This window comes from Tachysurus vachellii, chromosome 20 (assembly GCF_030014155.1).
Source record: "Tachysurus vachellii isolate PV-2020 chromosome 20, HZAU_Pvac_v1, whole genome shotgun sequence".
Taxonomy (NCBI): domain Eukaryota; kingdom Metazoa; phylum Chordata; class Actinopteri; order Siluriformes; family Bagridae; genus Tachysurus; species Tachysurus vachellii.
In genome coordinates, this window is record NC_083479.1 from 13001323 (window position 1) to 13024689 (window position 23367).

The 23367-nt window shown below is 38.5% G+C and overlaps 1 protein-coding gene across 3 annotated transcripts in view; it reads right to left on the reverse strand.

Annotated features, from left to right (window-relative positions):
- The window catches only part of slc12a2 (solute carrier family 12 member 2), a 59245-nt gene extending 46241 nt beyond the window's left edge, over positions 1-13004 (reverse strand). For 2 of the 3 annotated variants that reach the window (XM_060895812.1, XM_060895811.1), the window contains exon 1: positions 11995-13004. In XM_060895812.1, the coding sequence (XP_060751795.1) occupies positions 11995-12525 (531 nt within the window). In that variant the 5' untranslated portion in view covers positions 12526-13004. The remainder of the gene's footprint in view (positions 1-11994) is intronic. The other variant, XM_060895810.1, reaches the window with a different exon arrangement.
- Positions 13005-23367: the final 10363 nt, after the last annotated feature.

A 23367-nucleotide genomic window follows, 5' to 3' on the forward strand; every position in this document is an offset into this window, starting at 1 on the left:
TCCTCCACATTCCTGTTCTTTCTGTTCTGATTTATAATATGTTCTTAACCGTTAACGGTGACCACTTAAGTGAAGTCGTTAAAGTGACATAAGTTACTACATATTTTTATACAGATTACACCACCAGGTATAAATCACATTTATTTCAGCTTAGGGAATATGTTGAAAGAAAGCAATCGAAAACAAGTCTATAAATTAGGACAAATAAGAATAAAACTGTAAAATCAGGACCCCAAAAAAAAGCGTCCTATAAAATTAAGTGTGTGTCTGTGGAAGCTGAGGCGCTGCAGTGACTGAGCTGCATTACTGGAAGATTACTGATTGAACCTTTCACCGTTTTCTCATCACGTTGTCCACGCAGTGTCATCGTATGCAAATCAGCTGTGTGATGAATGTTTTACTATGTTTTATTTATGTTTATTTATGTTTTACTAATGTTTTATTTCTGAGTCGCTGGGCCATACAAAAACCTTCACATGTTTACTAAATGGCTAATAAATGAAGCTTGTTGTCAATCTTTTTTTTTAAAGAAATTCTCCTTTGTTCTTTCACAGCGAACAAGTTAATAATTTCACTGTACAAGAAGGTTTGTGCGCTTATGACAAAGTACTATGAGGAATGAGAAATAAAAGGCTCAGTATGAGACTCCATCTTCAAAGTAGCCTTTAAAACAGCAAAGTGTTTACATTACACCAGCTTCAGCTTCAGCTTCAAACATGGCAGGCGTGAAGGGAGGCCTGTGGCCTGCTGCCTTCCAGCTACTGACGCCAGTTTGCACACAGTGCCGTAATGGCTAGATGGGTCGGGGCGGCGATGGGGGCGGAGAGAGAGAAAGATAAACACTGAAGCATGTGGAGTGGCGCTCTGATCAGCCCTTTCCTGCGCTGCCCAAGCACAATGACTTACACACTAACCGTCCTGCTGCAGTCAGTATTTACTCAGGAAACATTAACTTTAAAGAGATAAAACCTTACAAGCCTATATTGATTACAGAATTGTTTCCTTTTCTGATAACCCATGCAACATTTTTTGACCACAGCAAGACTTCACTACTCCTGTGGAATTCAACACAACAACCTTCTGTGGTCACAACATGAAAGTATTCCTTAAATGCAGTAAACAGATTAGGAAATAAAAAAATAAATCAAAATGCTGTGACTATATAAACCTAATAAGATTATTAACATAAAACGTGCAAAGTGGAGGAGATCTCAACAAATGTAAACGAGGTCTTCTGAAAACTGAAAAGTAAAAATACTGAAATATTTGGGATCTGCTTAGTGATTCTAATGTTTAATGTTGATTGATTCTGTATTTTTGTTATTCCTGTAAGAAGTTAGTGGTTGTAAGAAGCTAGTTAGCAAGTTTTAATTAGAATCCGCTAGTTAGCTATATACAAGATGACAAGAATGATACGATCCAGGACGCTGGTATTAGCATGAAATTTTAGAGACTGATAGAGCTGGGAAGACAAAAAAAAACCCATTAAAGCGCTGCTGCATTGCTGTCTTTAGGTAAAGAGTTAATGGACTAGGGGGAAAATACTCTGTAAATGGAGATGATCTCAACCCCGAGTTTCAGCAACTGCTGTAAAATCAACATGGCTGCTCATAACATCATCAGTAACCTAGTAGCACTTCTTTCTCTGTGTATTAGATCTATATCAGCAAGTTGACAAGTTAACAAAAATAAATTTCGCATGCCATTAAGGATTACAAAAATGAACATCCAAGTTGTTCAGCATGTTTTTTTTTTTCTTGAACCAGCAGTGGCCACATTCAGTAAACAAGGGGCGATCTTACTCGCTGCTCCTGATCTCGCCGTCACAAAGCTAAAGTGACAGGAAGCAGGCAGCGTGTGTCACTACACACAGAGAGACAGGCAGCTGTCGTACTGCAAGCCCCATGTGCCAACAATCAGCTGCTTCACGCGTCATATCCAGCCACATGATCTCCTCATCAGTGCCGTCAGACAACATTTAATCAGTGGCTTCTGGATTCTGATGATTAGATCATTCAGGATCCGGTGTTGATCTTTGATCTTCGTTACAGATTTACGAGGCTTTTCAAAGTCGTCCTGCTGTTCCTAAAACTCGATCCTAAAATTAGGCTCTAGCTCCAGCTGTCTGGATTTTGATGTTCAGACATCAAGAGGCGTATTTCAGATTTTTTTTTCCATTGTGCTTTCAATAAGAGTTAAGGATGAGAGTTCTCCTGCTAATTGAGGTGGAGTCTGAAACTAAGCGACACAAAAGCACTAGGCACCACCTGTTTAATGGCTGCAGTGAGAGTTCAGCAACGAACACGCACCTGCTTGTACGCATGCTTCAATGTTTCTCAAAATGGAAAACACTCAGCAACTCAAAACAGCTACATTTACACTACATTAAACTTCAACTCCTGTGTGTCATGCATCTTTGAACAAAATCACCAACGGTCAACAACGTGATCACACGTCATGTGATCTTTATTCGGCTTTGCCACTGGAGACTGTTGTGTTCTGCCCACTGTACACTGCTTTCTTCTCATCTGCCCGAGAGACTGGCATCGCTATGGCGACATAGCTCACTGGGTGCTAGGAAACCATAGCCTGTTTCTTTCTTTCTTTCTTTTTTTTTTTTTAAAAACCTCCCCCTTTTCCGTCTGGTCTGCTCTTTAAAAGCACACCTGGTACATTACATGCTGCTCTATCAGTGACGGATGGACAAACAACTGCCACTGATAATACTGTGTACTCAAGCTATCAAGTGAAGGAGAAAATCACCCAATAAAATATTTATCTGCTTATAATTTACTAGGGATAATGTAGCATACACTATAATAATACGCACACTTGAACACAATGATCTCCCTGAATGACATGAGAAACACTAAAGAAGAGGTTGATGATAACCTGCTATATTCCTATACTCAAAACGATACATATTCGGATTAATAACAGAACAGAGTGGCGTCGGTTGAAAAAAATCATCATAAAAACAATCATCAACAGTCATGAGAAATATTTCCAGTACCCTTCGGTGTGTTCAGTGTTTCGATGAATCAACTGCTTTCAGGAAACTCTGCAAATCAACATGACAATAAAAGCTTTACACCGTGATCAGTGACAGAATAAAGCATCTAAGCAGAGCGGGGGGGAAATAATATCATGATCAAACAGCTTACAATTTAATGTTAATTTTATACTGAGCCTTAAAAAATGGAAAACCTAGATAGCTTTTATTTCATGAATGTTTTATTAATAGAATTTATTAGTATTGGTATTCGAATGTATAACGTCTGCTCTGGTTCTCTTCATTAAATTTAGTAAACATTAAAGAAAAAGATTTATTTATAAACAGCAGCACTTTGTTAAACTGCAATTTTAAAACATAATCGATATATGCTGTCTGAGTGTGTGTGTGCCCTGCGATGGGTTGGCACTCCGTCCTGGGTGTATTCTGCCTTGATGCCCAATGACGCCTGAGATAGGCACAGGCTTCCCGTGACCCGAGGTAGTTCGGATAAGCGGTAGAAGATGAATGAATGAATGATATATGCTGTAGATAAAAATAATAAATGATTACTAGTTTTAAAAAAAGAATATTGAATCATCAGGATCAGTTGCTACTCAAGATTTCAACTTTGTTGCTTTGAAATAAAAGTAGTTACTGAGCTTCAAAAAAAAATCTTAACTTATTTAATATGGTTTTGGGGGCTGTCCTGCTATGTTGTCTAGCTAGATATACATCTGTCTGTCTGTCTGTCTGTCCAGATAGATGGACAGATAGATAGATAGCTGAATCAGTGTCAGACAGACAGACCATTATGAATAACCGCCAATCCGCCGCCAATTGTCATGTAACACAACGTCCCCGTCACACTGCACATCAGGTAAAACAGTTACTTGAAGCTAAGATTCAAATAAGCCCAGAGTCGTGATCTACAGAAACAGTTTGGAAAAACTTTGTCAACAAAGATACTGCTCAGAATCCAACTATAGGGAAGAAACCGGAAAAAGAGAGGACAAAAATCAAGACTGGACACAGTGTGAGAAACTAGTGATGTCCTGCAAATGCAGATGTGCTGAAGTCATTCAAAGTAAGGACCTCTACACAACCGTGATCATTTGCAAAACATGCTAATAGAACAGTGATATAACCCATAGCTAATATTCCTTTAATTATTGAGTGACTCAGTGCACCAACAATGAAATCAAGTGTTTTTGAATTGTTCTCTAATTTTACACATACATATAAAATAATTTAAAATGCTAACAGCTGAGCGGTGATTGGCAAGTAATCTATAAGCTGCACTCCCTCAAGCTACAGTGCAGAAGTGAAATGTGCCAGATGTAGTGAATGAGATACTGTATCAGGACAGCTTGGCTGGCATGCTAACTGTTCTACTCTTATGGCTCCTCTCACCATATAAATCTGCCCGATTTAATCCGCTGCTCCAAATCTGCTTGGGGCGTTTCACTTGTGACTCATCTGCTGCTGCGGAGGGTCCCACATGGACACCTTAATGATCTGTACTTCCCAAAAACAGTTAGTTTCTGCCTAGTTTTAGCCGTGCATCAGTGCACACTCACCTGAAGATACTTAAGAGACTTATAGCTGCTGTGGGTAGATGGATGAATGGGTGGATAGTCCTAGTCCAGAAGTCCATACTGAACACCATTTGAACAAATTTTGAGTTATAAACATTACACATTACATGACATTACTTATTAGTGTTTGCTATCTGTACCTGGATTTCTCAAAAGCTGCTTTGAGACATTGTTCTACAAATAAAACTGAATTGAACTATTCATGTTGTCTAATTGCACTGTGGTGGATAAAGGTAGTTAGCAAGTCCCCCCCCGGTCATATCTTTTCATCATCGCCATCATGCCTATGAAACTACATCTGCCACGTAGCTAGTAACCTCCGGAAGAAGGACAGATGAGCTTCATTATCAGACAATCATGCTTTGTGTAGCGTAATCATCAGCAAATTACTCGTAACCGAATAGATGTTGAAATAAAAACAAGTTTTTGTTTTCTTGTTCAGTCAACTGAATGCTAGCACCGATACAGGATCATTGCTATTTCAGTAAGGCTCCCACAGTGCACCTTCTTGTTTAGAAGAGGATTGTTGTTGGGTTTATGCAGTCTTTGCTAGCACAAATGCAATGTATACATATAAAACAACATTGCAATAACACACTGACTTTCAAGGCCGGTAGTCAGGCTCAAGTACCAGCACTGTGTCATGTGCCCTTTAGCACTGAACTATAATCGGTGGATCCATCCATCCTTTCACCATTTCACACTGGACATGTATGTGTGGCCATGTAGCAGAGCTCCAGTTTCACGTCATGTCATTCTCTTCAATAGGAGGAGGTCATCTGTAAAATCCAATGAAGCTCAGATATCAACTCTACACTATGACCAGAAAACCAGGTTGAAAAGCAAAAAAAAAAAAAAAAAAAAAAAAAAAAAAAAAGCTAACAATCAGTTGTTTCACTTAAGTACAAAAGCACACCAGCAAATCAGACAAACTAATAACAAATACATCAACATCTCAATATTAAGTGGCTCTGTACATGACCATTAGATGCCGATTGGCTAGAGCATGCGCCAGTCTGAGAGTCTGCAGGAAAAGGAAAGCTGCAGGATGTTTAAGTGACTAGATGAATCTACTGATGCTTTTATTCATGCTTTTATCAAGGACATTTATACGTCAGTTTTATTTTAGTTATGTTTTTATCTATGCACTGAATTAGTACGACTGTGCAAACACTGAAAGGTCAAAAAGTTAAAGACAGCTGGGTTGTTGAGAAGACTGAATGACTCCTCCTCATAATAATAATAAACACAAGTAGCTTCAGATTAAGTTGTTTGCTAAGCTAACCAAATAACAATGGAAATGTGCATTCTATGTGATGTTCATAAGGACCTGTCTGTTCTGTTTTGAATTCTTGTTGAAGTGTTTGACTTTGCACTGGTGTGTTTAGCTTTTCTACAGTGTTATCATACTGTGGCGTAGTGCTTTTAGCATTTCTCTAATGTTTTCTGAAGTTACTGTGTTTTTTTAGCTTTTCTGTGGTGGTGTTTAGCTTTTCTGTGGTGATCTTTTTAGCTTTTCTGTGGTGTTCTTTTTAGCGTTTCTGTGGTGTTCTTTTTAGCGTTTCGGTGGTGTTCTTTTTAGCGTTTCGGTGGTGTTCTTTTTAGCTTTTCTGTGGTGTTCTTTTTAGCGTTTCGGTGGTGTTCTTTTTAGCGTTTCTGTGGTGTTCTTTTTAGCGTTTCTGTGGTGTTCTTTTTAGCGTTTCTGTGGTGTTCTTTTTAGCGTTTCTGTGGTGTTCTTTTTAGCGTTTCTGTGGTGTTCTTTTTAGCGTTTCTGTGGTGTTCTTTTTAGCGTTTCTGTGGTGTTTTTTTCTTTTAGCGTTTCTGTGGTGTTTTTTTTTTTTGCGTTTCTGTGGTGTTTTCTGACTGTTCTGTGGTGTTTTAATGACTTTACTCTGGTGTTCTTAGCTTTTCTTTGGTATTTTTTTACTCCGCTGTGGTGTTTTCTGACATTGTTGTGGTGTTTTCATTTCTGAAATTGTTTTGCACTAATAGGCCACTACATTTTTCTCTGCAACCTGGAATTCTTTACAGAAAAGGGCAGAAGATACGCTGGCAGCCAAAATTCTGCCAACTGTTCTATTGAAGCAAAGTTGACGTGTCTAGCTTGGCCAAATGTGGGCCACATGCTCTCCAGTGTAGCTACCCCCAGCCCCACCCCACCCTCAGACAAATCTGATCCCTAACTTGCTGTGTACAACATGGAAGCCGTAAATCCACAACCATCTGAAAAATCGACACCAAAAAACAGACAAGCTATGGTGATTAGCATAGCAATGCAAAATAGCAGAAATATACTGTTTAACCAGTAAGGTAAAGGAATGACTGGCTTAGACAACCAGACCCTGTGAGCTGGGGGAAGACTTCAGGCCTATTTTGAGCCATGACGCATTCAGGGGACAAGTAATCCACTTGAGCATGCTGCAGTGCTGGAATTGTACTGAACAATATAAACACACATTAACAGCATGCTACAAGACATTTGCACACTCGTTTTTACTGATACTCTGATAGTTCACTCCATGACGAGTCCAGCAGCCCAGTGGGTCAATTTATTCTTACATTATCTCACTAACAGCTGACATTTGGCTACTTAGCACAGAGCATTCTTAGTTACTATCAGGACGAGCCTGGTTTGTTTGATTTTTGCTTAATTTGTTCAGTGTAATAAGAATAACAGGAACATTTGAGTAGGAAATTTGTAAATTTCTTAACCTTGTAGAATAGTTTTACATTCTTTAAAATGGCTCTCATGTTTGGACAAAATCTAAATTCACTAGCTAGCTTTCCAGCCAAGTAAAAGAGAAGTGTCCTGTGTTTTGGTACTCAGAAACCTACCCACCAAGGTGGTAGTTAACTATCGGTAGCTAATGTAAAGGTGAGTTAAACTATTTAATAAGTGTGTTAATTCAAACAGAAAAACAAATGTGTACGGACATTATACGCTCCTAACAAAGTTTCTCAAGTAGCTATTTGCACCCTCAACCCTCAATGTCGATTATAAAATTGCTTATTCACGGTATTATTCAATTCTGGGTAACATTTATAATTTCTCTTGATATGTTTGAACGGTGCGACAAAGTCTGTGCATGTTGTAACAGGAGAGATATGACATTTGCGTCAAACTTTATTTTAGGTTCATTTGCCTTTCCTCACACGTCATCTACGCACACTAATTAATCCAGAGAGTAAAAACTATTCTACCATCAACCAGAGAACAGTTCAGTTGCTATGATTAGTGCAGCAAGAAGCAGGATTTTGAAGTGTGCTGTGTGGTTATTGAATCCAGATCGGCGTGAATACCGTTTTTTTTTTTTAATCCCTAACATCACAGGCACAAAATATGCTTGTTGTTACTGCAGACTGGATGTACAGGAGGTTTTACACACAAATACAAATAATTAAAAAAAAAAGATCTATTATATAAAGAAATAAACATATTTTGGCATAAACAAGCCATTGATATTTCATGTGAACATTCCTTACCTCGTCAGAGTTGCAATAATCACCAAAACAGAGAAGTATCCCTCCTCTCCTCAAAAACTGCATTATTGAGAAGCTTTTTTACTGTAATTAGTATAATGCACAGCATTTATAAATACCATTATTGTTATTAACGGTAACTCCACCAAAGGATGGTGGCCAAGTACACACAATTTTACTGCATACCAAAGACAAATCAAGTTATTCTGTGCATGAAGGCCTGCAATTGTCTTCCATTTTTTTCCGTATACGCCGTCTCGTCTATAGTATCAGACTCCACAATAAATGTGAAGCCAACATGTACAATAGACTTTAAACCTAGCTTTATTAGGTATTTAGTGTGAGCTGACGATGAAACGATGCAGCCAGCCAGGAAAACAACCGAGCAGCTAATTGTCCTATTACTACCAGGTCCATAAAACTTATACAGATGTAGAGTTGTAACAGTCAGTTCACACAATGTCGACTGTTATCATCTCCGTTTTAAAGCGATTCTGCATAATCTTTCGCTGGATACTGGAGTATTTCCTGTTTAATTTCTTATTCATAAATCCGCACTGTGCTCATGACGTTATAAAAAAAAAAAAAGTCTTCTCTCTCAGCAGTGACAGCAGAGATGGCATCAATATTTCAGCACAATTTGCTTCTGCTCGGCCGCACCGCACTGAATAAAGCTGCTCGGTCAGGGTTTCCCTCTGGCTGGTCAATATCATGCAGCACCTCATGCAGTTCCTACATACAATGAGCCTCCACCAGCATCCTGCTGCCAGGCAACGAACCTATAAACGCACAGCATTCTCAGCCCAAAACATGACAATGTGTCATTATTACGTCACATGTCTTTATTAGGGGAAGCCATGTGCAGGTAAACATTAATGACAAGTGACAGTCAGTCCCAGTTAATAGACTATACATAACTTTTATTGGCAGACGCATTGATTACGGTTTAAGATCCACTCGGGGCAAGAGGAAGTTCCATTCCATCATGGATTTGTAGAACAGTAACATCCGGCTAGTGAGAACAGTAGGAAAATATGGTGCTATATAAAAAGAAAAAAAAAAGGGAAGGGGTGGGGAGATAGGGGTCGACCATTCACTGTACTGACTGTAATGTAAATTTAAGTAGCAAGCTTATGTAACAAATGATCGAGTGCCTTTTAGCAGAACTGACACTGACCATATGACACAGAAGGATTTATGCAGATTAAACCCCAGGGATTAGTTTTTTTTAGTAGGGACAAGGGAACATTGGCAAATCAGAGCTGAACTGTGATTATAAACAGCAGGATGTGATGAAATATCTACTAACAGTATGAAGACTTGTGACAACAAGAAATAACAGATTTGTACAGTATATTAGACACACCCTAATCAAGCATAGTTTTATTAATAAACAATACAATCGCTTAGAAAAGTTTGGCAAGTTTCCAGTAAAGATATTAACCGTCTTAACAGCAACGTGTGATATCAAAACACATGGCATAAAGTGTCTACAAACGTCTATCAGGTTACTGACAGCTGTGACGCAGGAGGCCAAAAAAGGGTACAAAACCTATGACGGCCTTGTCCTAAGGTGCTGAAAAAGTGAAGAACGGTCATAATGATCGAAAGAGAGAGCAATCCAACAACAGTAGGGCAGTATTGACTGGTCAGTCACAACCATGTGTGCCCTATTTCGTGCTAATTATGTTGCACGTGATGACAGCATAGTATGTTCATCAGGCACAGGCAAGCAACAGCCTCCAAAATGCCAATGAACTTACAGGCTGAAGAGATTTCACACCCGTATGCAATGCATTATGCACTTAGGACACGGCACGGTGTTCGGTTTTTACTGCACCGATCTTGAGATTCCATCATCTCTGTGCAAGATGAAAGAAGAGCAGAGAAGAAAAGCCCAAAAGTAAAAAAACACTAAGAAAGGGGTAAATAAAAAGTCAGACAGATATGCAGACAGACATTCTTTATAAGTCTTCCTAATGCCAACCACAAAAGAAAAACTAAAATTTCATTGTAATGTAAACGTCGCACGACTTTCTCTAATAACTTAAACCTTCCAATAACTTTCAACAGTCTAAACGTGGCATTCCTGCCAAATCAAAATCAAAACCAGTGGAGCACTAATATTAAAACAATAGGACACACGGTCTCTCAGTATAAATATTCATTCTACTGGGTTACAAGCTGTGTAAAGCTACAAGAGAATGTGTATATGAACTTCTAATACACTAATACCCTGTTCTTCGTCATTCACACTCATCCCAGAGCACTTCCAGACACTTACCGGATAAACAGGAACTGTCCTCCTTTACTAAACTACAGAATATCCCAGCACCTACAGTAGTAAAAGGTTGCTAACCTTTTAAGCTAATTTAAGCTAATTTAAGCTAATTTAAGCTAAGCTAACAGAATAACTTTAACTTTCCCACCTGCTTGTGACACACTACTGCATTTGGGGCTTCAGAAATCCAATTGCATGCCCCGCGTGACAGAGCTGTAGGTGGTTCGGTTACGAATAAAGTCCTTGCCGCTGTGTGTTTTCAAAACAGCATTAAGTAAAGTAATTATTTTTATGAGATACAGTTAAGTTGCAAAGGGGGAAAAAGAGGTGCCAAAACACATGCAGAATTCAGGGACTAGGTCAACTGATGGGATCTAAAAATTTGCACCTGAAACAGGATTTCATCACGAGTTATGGTCTAAAATGTGTATTTGTTCGATGTCTTATTCCATGTTCACACATTCAGTGATTTTATTGCCGCAGGTCGCCGTACTATGAAGTCGCCAGAAGACATGTTTTTACTGCTGGTTGCCATAGTAATAATGTTTAACAGTGGTTGGCACAACCAGCATTCCAGATTAGTTTTCTTGCTGAAAAATTCACCAAGTTACGTGTTCACAAAGTTCTCAACTTTGTCATGCCACGGTCACTCCTATCGATTCATCACTACAGGTGTGTATACGTGTGAATGTAGCATTAGAGATATCTGCACCTATAATCAATAGACATGTGATTTTTTTTTTTCAATACTAATAAAAACACATTTTTTTATACTTCGTACATTTTGAGACATGTTGCACATGCCTAAAGCAAAAAGTACCAGAAACAGATATTGCTCAGATTATCAGTAAAACTGTGAACAAACTAGAAATATAAATATATTTACTGGTGTAATACCGTATACCAAATATAAACACTGGTGTAAATGCATAACAGAACAGTACTATACAAGTGTACATAGCTCTAAAGTGTATAAATAAACTACATGCACCAATAGTTTTGATCATTCATTCATGCCAATAAAGCGATCTGAATCTACACTATATGGCAAAGGGTTTGTGGACAACTTCCCATCAAACCCATTCTCACTGTGCTATTAATTATTCCACACTTATGGAAAGACTGTTTTTATGGAAAGACTTGATTTTGGAGCGTGACTGTGAGGATGTGCGCTCATTCAGCCACAAGTGCATTAGTGAGATCAGACGTTGAAGTAGGACAAAAAAAGGAGTCACATGCCAACGTTCTGAAGGTGCTCAGTAGGGTTGAGGTCAGGTGTTTGTGCAGGATACAACAGTTCATCCAGTCTAACCTTGAGCACAGACCCTTGCTTTTGGGACAAGAGCACTGTTATGCTAGAACTGATATGGTTCCCTTGGCTTCAGTAAAGAGAAACTGTATTACTACTGCGTAAAAAGGCTTCATATGGATGTGATAGTCAGGTGTCTACAAGCATTTGATCATATACCATGAAAGGTTGCCAGATTGGTCCTTCCCTACTTCCAGTGAGATATTTTAATTCACATAAGCTCAATGTCAAGTTAATGATTCGATGAGATCTGGCAACCCTGCATCTGAGGGCTATATTTACAAGGTCGTGTTTTATCATGACCCTTAGGTCAGAGTTGTCCATGTGATCTTACCTTGTCCAGTTCATCGTGCAGTTCAGACAGGGTGGGTCTGATGAGCTTCTCTCCCAGTGGTGCCGCAGTCTGTCGGTAGAAGTCTATCTTGGGCACGGCGTCGATGGTGTTGTGCCCGAACGTGCGCAGGTAGTACGTGTTGGTGTGCGTGTCGTAGTGGTAGTGCTGCTGGCCGCCGGTGGAGGAGTGAATGCTGCCTTCACTCAGCGCCGTGTCGCCGTTCTGCAGGCCGTCACCGGCCACTGCGTCTGGACTCGGGGCCCCGCTCGCGTCGGCGAAGTTCACCACGCGGAAGCGTCCTTTCGCCTCGTCTCCGTTGGCTGCCTCATCACCGCGCAGCCTGCCGGCGTTCTCATCCTCAGGTCGCGGTGAGCACGCGGTGTTTTGATCAGAACCCCCTGCTTCAGCCACCAGATCGACCTGAAAGCGACTCTGACTCGGAGTCGGACCGGACGGTCCTTTACCGCCGTTCAACCTCAGGAAGTCCGTCTCCTGCTGCGCCGCACATTCAGGGCTGGAAAGCGCAGACATGACCAACCGAGAACGCGTGACTTGTCCGACTAATGGGCCCCGGTACAATGCAGTGATGGATGCCGGCTGTTCTCACTGAACACGTAGCTTTAGCTGTCCACACTCACTCACGCACAGACAAAACGGAAAGACTCGTGTAGTTTCCGCTCACAGATACAGACAGTCAGGGCGTCTGCGACTTTACACACACACACAACACGCGGATGCAAATGGAGTTTAACGGCTACACTAGTCTTAACGCAAGGCATCGGCTCTCAGGTCCGGATCAGCTCGTGATTAGTGAAGCTCCAGTGCGACTGTTGTGCGTGTAAAGACAATTAGAATGAAGTCCGTTATAATTCGGTTTGGTGGAAAAGGTAGCTAGCTGTTCTGTGTGTGATGCTGTAGCGACCTTGCCGCAACTCCTCCTCTCGTTTCAGCGCCTCTTTCGCTGCTATATACACACACACACACACACACACACACACTGCAGTAGGGCATCGCTTCAGGGGCGGGATCCAAACCGTGATGAGAGAAAATCTCGCGAGATTTCAGGTGCCACAATCGCGTGTACAGAGTGAAAGTCTTGAGCAGTCTCAAGCTCCAGAGTCCTGAGACTGAATACAGAGCTCGAGTAGTCTTGTAGGTTGTCTGTCCTGAAGCTCATGATAATTCTAAGCCTGACGTCTCATTTACACAGTTTAACAAAGTTCAACAACAGAAAAAAAAGACAAAAACAACAGCTGAAGGAAGTGCTTCATATTTGCATAGTTTATTCATCACATCCCCAAGATAAAATGAAGTGCTTTTTGTGTTGCTGTGTTTTATGCACTTGTTGTGTTGCCTGGGATCCATTCCCTAAAAAATCTCTGTGTAGCCTTAATACAAATCATTCAAAAAATATTAACAAATATGGTGACATATTACTTTATTGTTCGTCTTAATGCAGTGGATCATATATAATATAGACAGTTTGTATGTACAGTGGAAATGATTCGCTCAGCAGTCCGGACTACCCTCTGTAGTCTTCTGAGGTCAGATTTGGTAGCTGAACTGAACCAAACAGTAATTGAATAGCGGGATTATATCTCATTACAAACAGTAATATGTCATTCTCTCAGATTATAGAATTTAAAATCCAATGTTAGATCTTAGGCAACAACCAAAACATTATCCTATCAGTTATTCTAACTATGGTGTGAAAAACAGGAAAGCACTATGATGTTGACCCATAATAGTCCAGAAGGTTGACCTTAATGACCTGAAAAAGGGCAAGGGCAGACGGTCTCATCTTTTATATCTTCCGTCATCTGAAATTTATATACAGCATCCTGTTTAATCTTAGTCCTATTAACAAGGGCCATTTCCTGAAAGTCTATTCCATGAGTTATCTGTTCGGTAACAATAGGTTCTTCTCATCCTTTAATGAAAGACAAGGATAATGTGGTCTTGTCAAGCTACCCAATTTCCCTTTTTGTCTGTTTTTTTTTTAATAAAAAATATAAAGATCCTTTGTTTAAAAGATTACAGTTCTCTGAAGGCCAGTGAATGTGTGTTTATATTCAGACAAATAGCACATGGTTCTATGCTACATTTTTCAGAGCGCAGTTATTCCTGCTTCTGGGCAGTATATTATAAATAACTCAAGCAATGTTTGTATTGTTAAATTTAACTCCACTCGGATTTAAGCAAGCAGCTAAATAAAAAATAAAATGTATTTCTATATTCATGAATTTGTATATCCATTAGGACGAATCATAACAAAAGACCACATTTTAAAAAGTCTACGATCTGCTTCACTGAATCTGGTTGGTTGAGGTGAATTATCTGGTGGTTATTCTTTAGACTGAGAGGCTAAAGTTTCTCTCCCCCCCCCTCGCCCATCCCTCTTCATTCCCCCTTCCTGTTTTTGAGAAGGGCCCTTTAACCTCTTTCTCCTTTGCTTTCTCCCTCTCTATGACTCTCTCTATCACTTTCTTTATCACTCTCTCTCTCTCTCTCTCTCTCTCTCTCTCTCTCTCTCTCTCTCTCTCTCTCTCTGTTTCTCCCTCCCTCTCCCCCTTCCTCTCTCTCCCTCTCTCTCTCTCTGTCTCTCACTCCCTCCTCCCCCCTCACTCGCGCCCTCTCTGTCCCTCCCTCCCTCTCTCTCTCTCTCTCTCTCTCTCTCTCTCTCTCTCTCTCTCTCTCTCTCTCTGTCTGTCTGTCTCTCACTCCCTCCCTCCCTCCCTCTCTCTCTCTCTCTCTGTCTCTCTCTCTCTCTCTCTCTCTCTCTCTCTCTCTCTCTGTCTGTCTCTCACTCCCTCCTCCCCCTCACTCGCGCTCTCTCTGTCCCTCCCTCCCTCCCTCCCTCCCTCTCTCTCTCTCTCTCTCTCTCTCTCTCTCTCTCTCTCTCTCTCTCTCTCTCTCTCTCTCTCTCTCTCTCTCTCTCTCTTTCATCAGCTAGAGCTCAGTAATCCTATTAATACTATTGGGCTCCAGCGGGGACTTTATTAGGTTTTCAGGTTTCCATTTCTGCAGTGCCACCCTCACACAAAACAACTCCTGTAAGCTAATTTATTCACTTACCAAAAATTCCATTCATTTGACAATTCCTCTCCAAATTTCTGTCTATTTTTATGGCCACAATTTTGTAACATATGCACTAGTTTAAAATGTTGTATGTAATGTACTGCTTTACCTGGAATGAAACTGGTGAGTACTGTAAATGTGAAGCAGCAATGAATATATATATATATTCAATCTATGACTAAATTTTGTGTGTATATATATAAGTATAGATTTTTTTTGTATATAATTTACACATGTGCAACAATGTCACTATTTACATTTGTTTTAGAAACAAATAAAAATATAAAACAAAAATTAACTCGTCTATATTTTATTTTGTTTTTAAAACAAACATAAATAGTGACATTGTTACACGTTACACATAATTTCTATATTTTAAAGAAAAGGCAAACAACTTCTTACTAACCTATATTCTTATGTATCTTTTATATAATAGAAATTTCTACAATTGAGACCCAACTTTTGGGCAGTAATGTACTTTGACTCTGGTCTAATGATCATTATTTGCAAGATTTACAATAAGAATTATTCAGTGAGCTGTAGTCAAGTGAAAAAGAAAATGGCCAGTCTGTGTGGCTGGCTGAAGCTGCTATTCTCACTTCCAACACATTTTCAGAAAGTCATTTTCACCCTTCAGTCAGTAATCACAGCTTGTCTCCACTATAGCCTGAGCACGTATCTGCCTGGACTTCACTCCAGCCTCACATGCCACAGCACATACTATTTACAACCAAACATTGCTGCTTCACAGCTAGCTAAAGCTGACATGTGTGATTTTCTCCAGTCATTTTATATCTACTATCATCACATCATAAACCTCCAGCTTTTGGCCTAAATGGACTGAGCAGGCACTCAGTTTTTAGATTACAGCGAACAAAGCAAAGCAGGGCGCATGCTCAGTCCATCATTTAGACTGAAATGTTACTTTGAGCAGTTGTGGAAGAGAGAGGCCAGCTAGGTGTTTTGACCCGAGTCATGAGGGCCAAAAAAGAGAGGTGTTCACATTAACAAAGCCTCACCACTTAGAATATACAAGTCATTTTACTCTTTCCCACTTTCCAGTCATTGAGATGATCTCTTTATGCTCAGTGATACAACTAGTGACGGAAAAGTAAATTGTTTTGCAGTCTAACACTAACACTGCATTTTGCTGTTTTGTTAGTACTTGTTAATACAATTTGTAATATTTCATGAACAGAATGCAGAAATATTGCACAATGCACAGAAAAACAGCCCACAGCATTTATTTATTCTTGTCTCTCTTACAAATGAGTTAAAGTGAAGCACTTTTTAGTTGTTAAAAGCAGAAACTATGGGTCCACACAAGTATTAGGTCATCCACTGGCATAATGCAGCTGCAGACCCAAAACTGTCACATGTTCAGTTTCACTTCAAGCTTATAGGTGATTCTAAAAAAGGAGCTTATTTATTTCCTGCAGAATTCTATCCGGTACCTTTGTGTAATGTATCAAGTGAATCTCAAAACATATTACACACATTCCCAGTCCTGGTCCTAAAAACTATGCTAAGTATACTGTCTACTATTCCCTGTAAAATAGTCTAAATAATAATAAACTATTTATAATGTTTAATAAAATCTTCTAAAATGTTAGACATTTGGTCACTTCAGACATATTGAAATGCAGCCAGAATGCTGTTTGCACAATCATTTGGTTAATGTAGGAGCTGCTCAATAGCCACTTATGCCACATGAATGCACACAAACTGCTCTTTAAAAACTTTTACTCCACACCCCATTGGACACTGATGTTAGACAAAGCTGTCTCGGGTTATAATGTTTTTGAATGAGGTCATCTGGCTGAACAATTCATCAAAAGTAGTCTCAGCAGTGTATAAATACAAATTGGTGGAGATTTGTGTCTGGACTGCCATGTGGTGGAAATTATAGTATGAAGTCACAAGTAGAGGAAAACGAAGTTCTCTGGGATCAAAACCTGGTTGTTCCAGAAAATAAGCTTGAAGCAGATACTGAAGGATCACTTTGTGTTATATCCATCAAACAGAGTTTAATTTGTAAACTATTGTCTTTTTGGTTTCTGGGAAAAAAAACTTTAATGTCATTTTGTAAACCCTTTGTAGATCTATCTATCTATCTACAGTATCTATCTATCTATCTATCTATCTATCTATCTATCTATCTATCTATCTATCTATCTATCTATCTATCTACAGTATCTATCTATCTATCTATCTATCTATCTATCTATCTATCTATCTATCTATCTATCTATCTATCTATCTATCTATCTACAGTATCTATCTATCTATCTATCTATCTATCTATCTATCTATCTATCTATCTATCCACATATCTATCTGTCTGTTTGTCTGTCTGTCTGTGCTGATCAACATGATATTTGGATAAATTATGCCATAATTAAGTACTTAGTACCACAGTACGCCTTTTGGTTTAAAAGTCCTACCCGTTCAGATTGCAGGAGATTATTATGGTTCACAGTGTGTCCTTTCCTCTTTGGCAAACTGAACATCTTAAATTAAAGGGTCAGTGTAAACTGAGGACTATGTGTCATATTTGTAGGTCGGGCTCTTAGATGAATTGACACAGTGTTAAGAAGACAAACATGCCCCAATGTCCTCTTTGTAAAAAATCGACCATAACTGTTAGGGCACCGTAGACAAGAAGCTGGAATCTAGTTACTCTGAATAAATCTAATTAAATGTAACCTGTAAATTAGCATTTTATCAGAACATTTGAACCTCTTGTCTATTTCAGTTTGAAATGTATATTTTGTTTATCACTGTATGTGATGCTTCATGCTCACTTGCTTAGACATCGAAAATGTTTATTGTAAACAGGGTAATAGTCTGTCTGCAAATGAACACATTTTGCTACAGTCAGTTCCAGAATTATTGGCACCCTAAAAAAACCCAAACAAAACATAATAAATTGACTTAAAATTTTAATAAAATACACATTAAACACAATAATTCAAATTTTCCATACAAACAACTGGGCACAATGCCTACTTTTACCTATTGACCTTTTTACACCTTTGAATATTTGGAATAATTCCTACCATAAATGTGTGCTAACAGAACGTTAACACATTAATCTGTTTAAACACCACAAGTTTTAAGAATCTGCTTACAATTAAGCTTAGATAACATGCAGCTTCCATCGATTCATATTGATATAAACCCATTGTTTATGTAACAAGCGGAACTGAGCCAGGCTATTATATAAAACTCCTCTGACCAATCAGATTCTGTTGTGGTATAATTAGCTTAAAAATCTCTAAAGAGAATCCAAAACTGGTAGGTGTAACAAGAAATCATCTTGTACAATCAGTACATTTTAGTTAAAAGCATTTTCAGAGGAGTTTGATGGGACGTTGTTTTGGATTCTTGAACAGTTCCATCACTGTTTAAAATACCTTCAAGCACCTGTTTTGTCACCTGATTATAACAGAAGCTGGAGTGTAATGTGTCACAAGCCTTCCTTTATGGCACACACTGCACTGGTATTTTGACCAGATCTTTGACCACTGGGGAAAACTGTAATGCATTCATAATGCTTTGGAGGTACTCACTGAAACAAGCAATTTGTTAATCTCCAGCCAAGAAACTGTTCAGGAGCCATCTGTTCTACATGAATGCACCAAAACTACTCTTTAAATACCACAATTTGCCCCATTTCAGTGAACTCCGGTGGCAAGAGAGACGTCTGTGATTGGCTGTTGTGTGTTGTAGCGCTGAAAAAAGGTCTTATTGATGAATTAGCCAAGCTATCCACATGCAGGATTTAGAAACATTGTCTGCTGGGCAATAAGGCTTATATAGATCTATAGCTATAAATATTCCTAAAGTAGGTTTTGTATTAGATTGTGAAACATTTCTCATATCTTTAAGAACACCAAAAATAAAAGACCTACAAAACAGATCTGCAGTGTAGCCAGAAATAAATTTTAGGAAGTGATATATGTAAATAAATGTTTGTTGACTCCTGCCCATCACACCTATATGTTCTTGTTGAGAAGCCTATTCCAGATTTAGTCCCCCTTTGCTGTTCTGATAACACTCAGTTCTTCTGAAAAGGCTTCCTGCTGGATTTTGGAGACTGGCTTTCAAGATTTGTGCTGGTTCATCCACAAGAGCATTAGTGAAGCCAAGTACCAATGATGGACAAAGACACCCTGGGGTACTGTCTGCATTCCAATTCATCCCAAAGGTGTTCAATGGGGTTGAGGTAAGGTCTCTGTGCAGGACACTCAAGTTTTTCCACTCCAACCTTGTGAAACCATGTCTTCATGGATCTTGCTATGTGCACAGGGGCATTGTCATGCTGGAACAAGTCTGAGCACCTTAATCAGAGTGAAAGGAAATTGTATTGCTATAATATACAAAGACATTCTATAGACTTGTGTGCTTCAAACTTTATGACAACCATTTGGGGAAGAAACACACATGGTTGTGAGTTTCAGGTGTCCACAACCCTTTGGCCTTTGGTTAAATAAATTTTCATGATCTGTACAATTTACTTGATGAATGCAACACTTTCATGTTCCCTGTAATAGACACAGGATGTAAAATACAGTATGTCAGTATGTGTTTAGTTCCACTTAAGTGATCTCATCTTTCATTGCTCTCCTTTTGCAAGAAACCTTCAGTACTGCATCAGCTGTCATGTCGGTTAATCCTGATTCTGTCAATAACCAAAAAATGTGTTTAAAAATAAACCAAATGGCATCTTCATTTGACATCTGCTGCCGTTAAATATTTACGAATCAGAGTAACGCTTTGACAAGTATATAATCAGCCATGTTGTATGTGTGTTAATCTTTTGGAAATAAACATGTGGAACTGTTATTAAAGCCTCTGCAGAATATATTCCTTTGTTGCTACAGTTTATGTATGAGCTGTTATTCTGAAAATAGCTGAGAATGTTTCAGTGGCAAGTTTTAAAGTTCCAGAAAATTTTTTTTTTTAACATGTTGATGTTTGTTCTTCAAGTATGGAATGTATTTTGTCCAATCTGAGACGTCATTATCACTGTCATGGCATTCAATTAGAACCACAGGAGCATGGCACAGTCTTGAGAAATGCTTAGAGGATACCTTAAATCTGTTACTGAAAAAGCTTTCCAAAAAGGTAACTACCTGCAATATTAGCTCTTCTCAGTCCTTCTGGAAAGAGGTTAAAGACTGAACATGATCCTTCCTGACATCTGTGTAAATAAAATTAGGCTTTTTTGATCTTTGGATCTTTATATTGGAGCTTCACACAGTATGTATGATGGACATATAACGATTAGTAATCTGTATTTATTTAATGTGAACACACAGTGTGAGAAAAGGGAATATTTAAACATTACAAGCCCTCCGGGAGTGAATTGTAACCCTAAAGGCTTCTAGGATGCTAGTATCAACTTACGCTAGATTTAAAACATCTAGTAGCTTTAATACTTGATGTCTGAGGCACAGTGAAACTAACATGAGATTTATTTTATTTCTCTTTTAATTATTATTTATTTTAGGAAACATGACCGATTTGGATTTCTCTAACATTTTCTGCTATTAAAATTTTTAAACAGATCTTTTAAACGCTTTTCCCGAGATGTTTTCTAATCTTATAAGAAACAGGTTATTTATTTATTTTTATTTTTTTGTCTTTTTTTTCTCCAAAACTTAAGCATAAAATGCTACACTATAGACCGTAAATCTTTTGACAATGATGTTAATGCACCATCCTGAGGGTTGATTCACCACTAGATGTCACAAAAAAACCCACCAACTCAGTCTGACTTCAAATAAGCCTTCAAGTATTGTAGCATAATAATGTTACTTATATTACTGTTATTACTGTAAGTCAACTAACTAGCTACTGTAATAGTCAGGCTTGCTTTCATTCAAGGGGAAATAACAGATACAGCTGTGACTCCAGATGTGACTAAAAATTCCATGCTTCAGGTCAGCAAAAGCCTTTGAGATCTGTGAAGTCAGTAAAACAACAAACAAACAAACAATTCTAATTTATCTTCGGTGTGACACTCCTGATATTCCCACCACAAGCCTAGTTTTCAAACGTTTACACTTTCACTATGAATAGTTGGCTTTCTTTATCTTTAGCACATGTATTGTGATGTAAAAGTGAAGTGTTCCACATGAAGTTCTCATATTGATAATTAGGTATTGATACTTGCCAAGCAAGCACAACTAGTTGGCCAGGTTTTGCTTTGCCCACACATGCCATATACTGTAATAGATCATGACATCAGTGTACCAGCATTTTAGTTACACGTTATGTGAACATTAACAGCATAATGGTTATGCTAATATTGTAGACCTAGCACAAATGAAATAAAGTTATTAGCACTAACCAACACAAATGTCAGCTGGTTACTGTAATTAAAACAGATTCATCTTGTTCTAACAGAAACACAACAGAACAACTTGTTCTAACAAGAATTTTGTTTACTCCAAAAAAGTGTTGGCTTTTCTCTCTTGCTGCTGTCTAGCTCTAGGTGGCAGAAACCCACAACAAATTCTAATAATAACTATATGTTTTTATATAGCAAATGAAAAATAATATTTAATTCAGTGAAGCTTTTTATAAAGCTACATTTATTTAACATTTATTAACCTAACAATTTTTCTCCCCTCTCTCTCTCTCTCTCTCTCTCTCTCTCTCTCTCTCTGTCTCTCTCTCTCTCTCTCTCTCTCACTCCCAGTGTTCCGAGTTTCTAGCCTGATTGTCTCTTCTTCCTCATGTCCTCTCATGGAGTTTTTCCTTCATAGGGATTGATACTATATATAGTATCTTAAATTTTAAGTTTGTATTTTGAAATAAATTTTAAACTTTAATTGTATATATTCATTTATTTATTTTACCCTTATTTCTTCTTCTTCTTCTTCTTCTTCTTCTTCTTCTTCTTCTTCTTATTATTATTATTATTATTATTATTATTATTATTATCATTATTATTATTATATTTATTTCTTTTTTTCTCTCTCTCTTCTGTTTCCATATTTCTGTGAAGCTGCTTTGAGACAATGGGAATTGTTAAATGTGCTATACAAATAAATTGAATGGAACATTTATGAGAGAAGTATGAGGAATCAGTCCTTTATAAGTTTTCTGCTATGGCAGTCTTTAAGACAGAGGTGTGTACAGTGTATGCTTTGTAGTTTTTTTGTCTTTGTTAACTTCAGGAACGAGTAAGAACAATTTCTATCTGTTATTATATGTGATAACAGAAACTAACCTTTCCTGATAACAGTGGTAACAGTAGCTTTGCTTTGTGTGAGGCTGCATTATCTAGCATCAATTTGCATACTAATTATGCAGCTGTCATTCTGCATGTCCACAGTGATGCTAACTATAATCTACTGACCGAATGATTCATATGGAAAGCAAGGGGAAGTCGATGAGTTAAAACTAGGTTTGTAAAGTTCGTCGTGACAAACTTTGATGTTGGCTTTGACGAGGCAAGTATTCGCAAAGGCCGGTGCTTTTTGGAGGCGAGTGGACATAAGGGACAGTGTTACTTTTGGAGGAAAGTGGATAGAAAGATAGGGTGCCAAAACATTTGGAGGCAAGTGGAGACGAGCATGTGACGTCATCAGAATACACGTGAGGAAGTTCCCCTCATTGTTCTGAGTGTTTTGATATGTCACATGTCCATGTTGTAAAAAGTTTTTTGATTTTGCATATTATGGGGGCGGGACTACGGCACAACCGAAAGGTCAGTCGGTACACCAACTACTTTGGTAGATGGTACTTTGTTCAGAGTATCACCCTAAAGGAGCTGGCCGAGTTTGGTGTAGATAGTTCGAAAGCTTGCCGAGTTATAAACCTCCAAAATTTATGATGGGAGTCTATGGGGAAAAAGGCCACTTTGAGACCCGGTACCGGAAGTACTGGTACTCGGATCGCTTATAAAAGTTGAAATAGGAAAAGAGAATGTTGGCTTCTACAAAGCCAACATAATCAATATTAGAGGGCCAGACTTTGTGTCTGTGAGGAGCTGTGCTGCTGCAGTTATGTTCTGCTGCCACCTGCTGACCAAAAGCAGTATTGCATTATGACTGTGTACATGGTGGCGCATACTGTAAATGAACTGATTCTTCCACAGGCTGCAATGTTATATCAAATGTTTTATAACCAGCTGTAAGTAGTTATTGGCAATAAAAAGCAGTGCAGTTTATATATAGAAACATAGATTTTGAAGAACACACACACACACAATATTTTTTTATTATTATTTTTAATTTAATTTAACCAGGGAAGTGTTACAGAAAAACATCAGCCACAAAA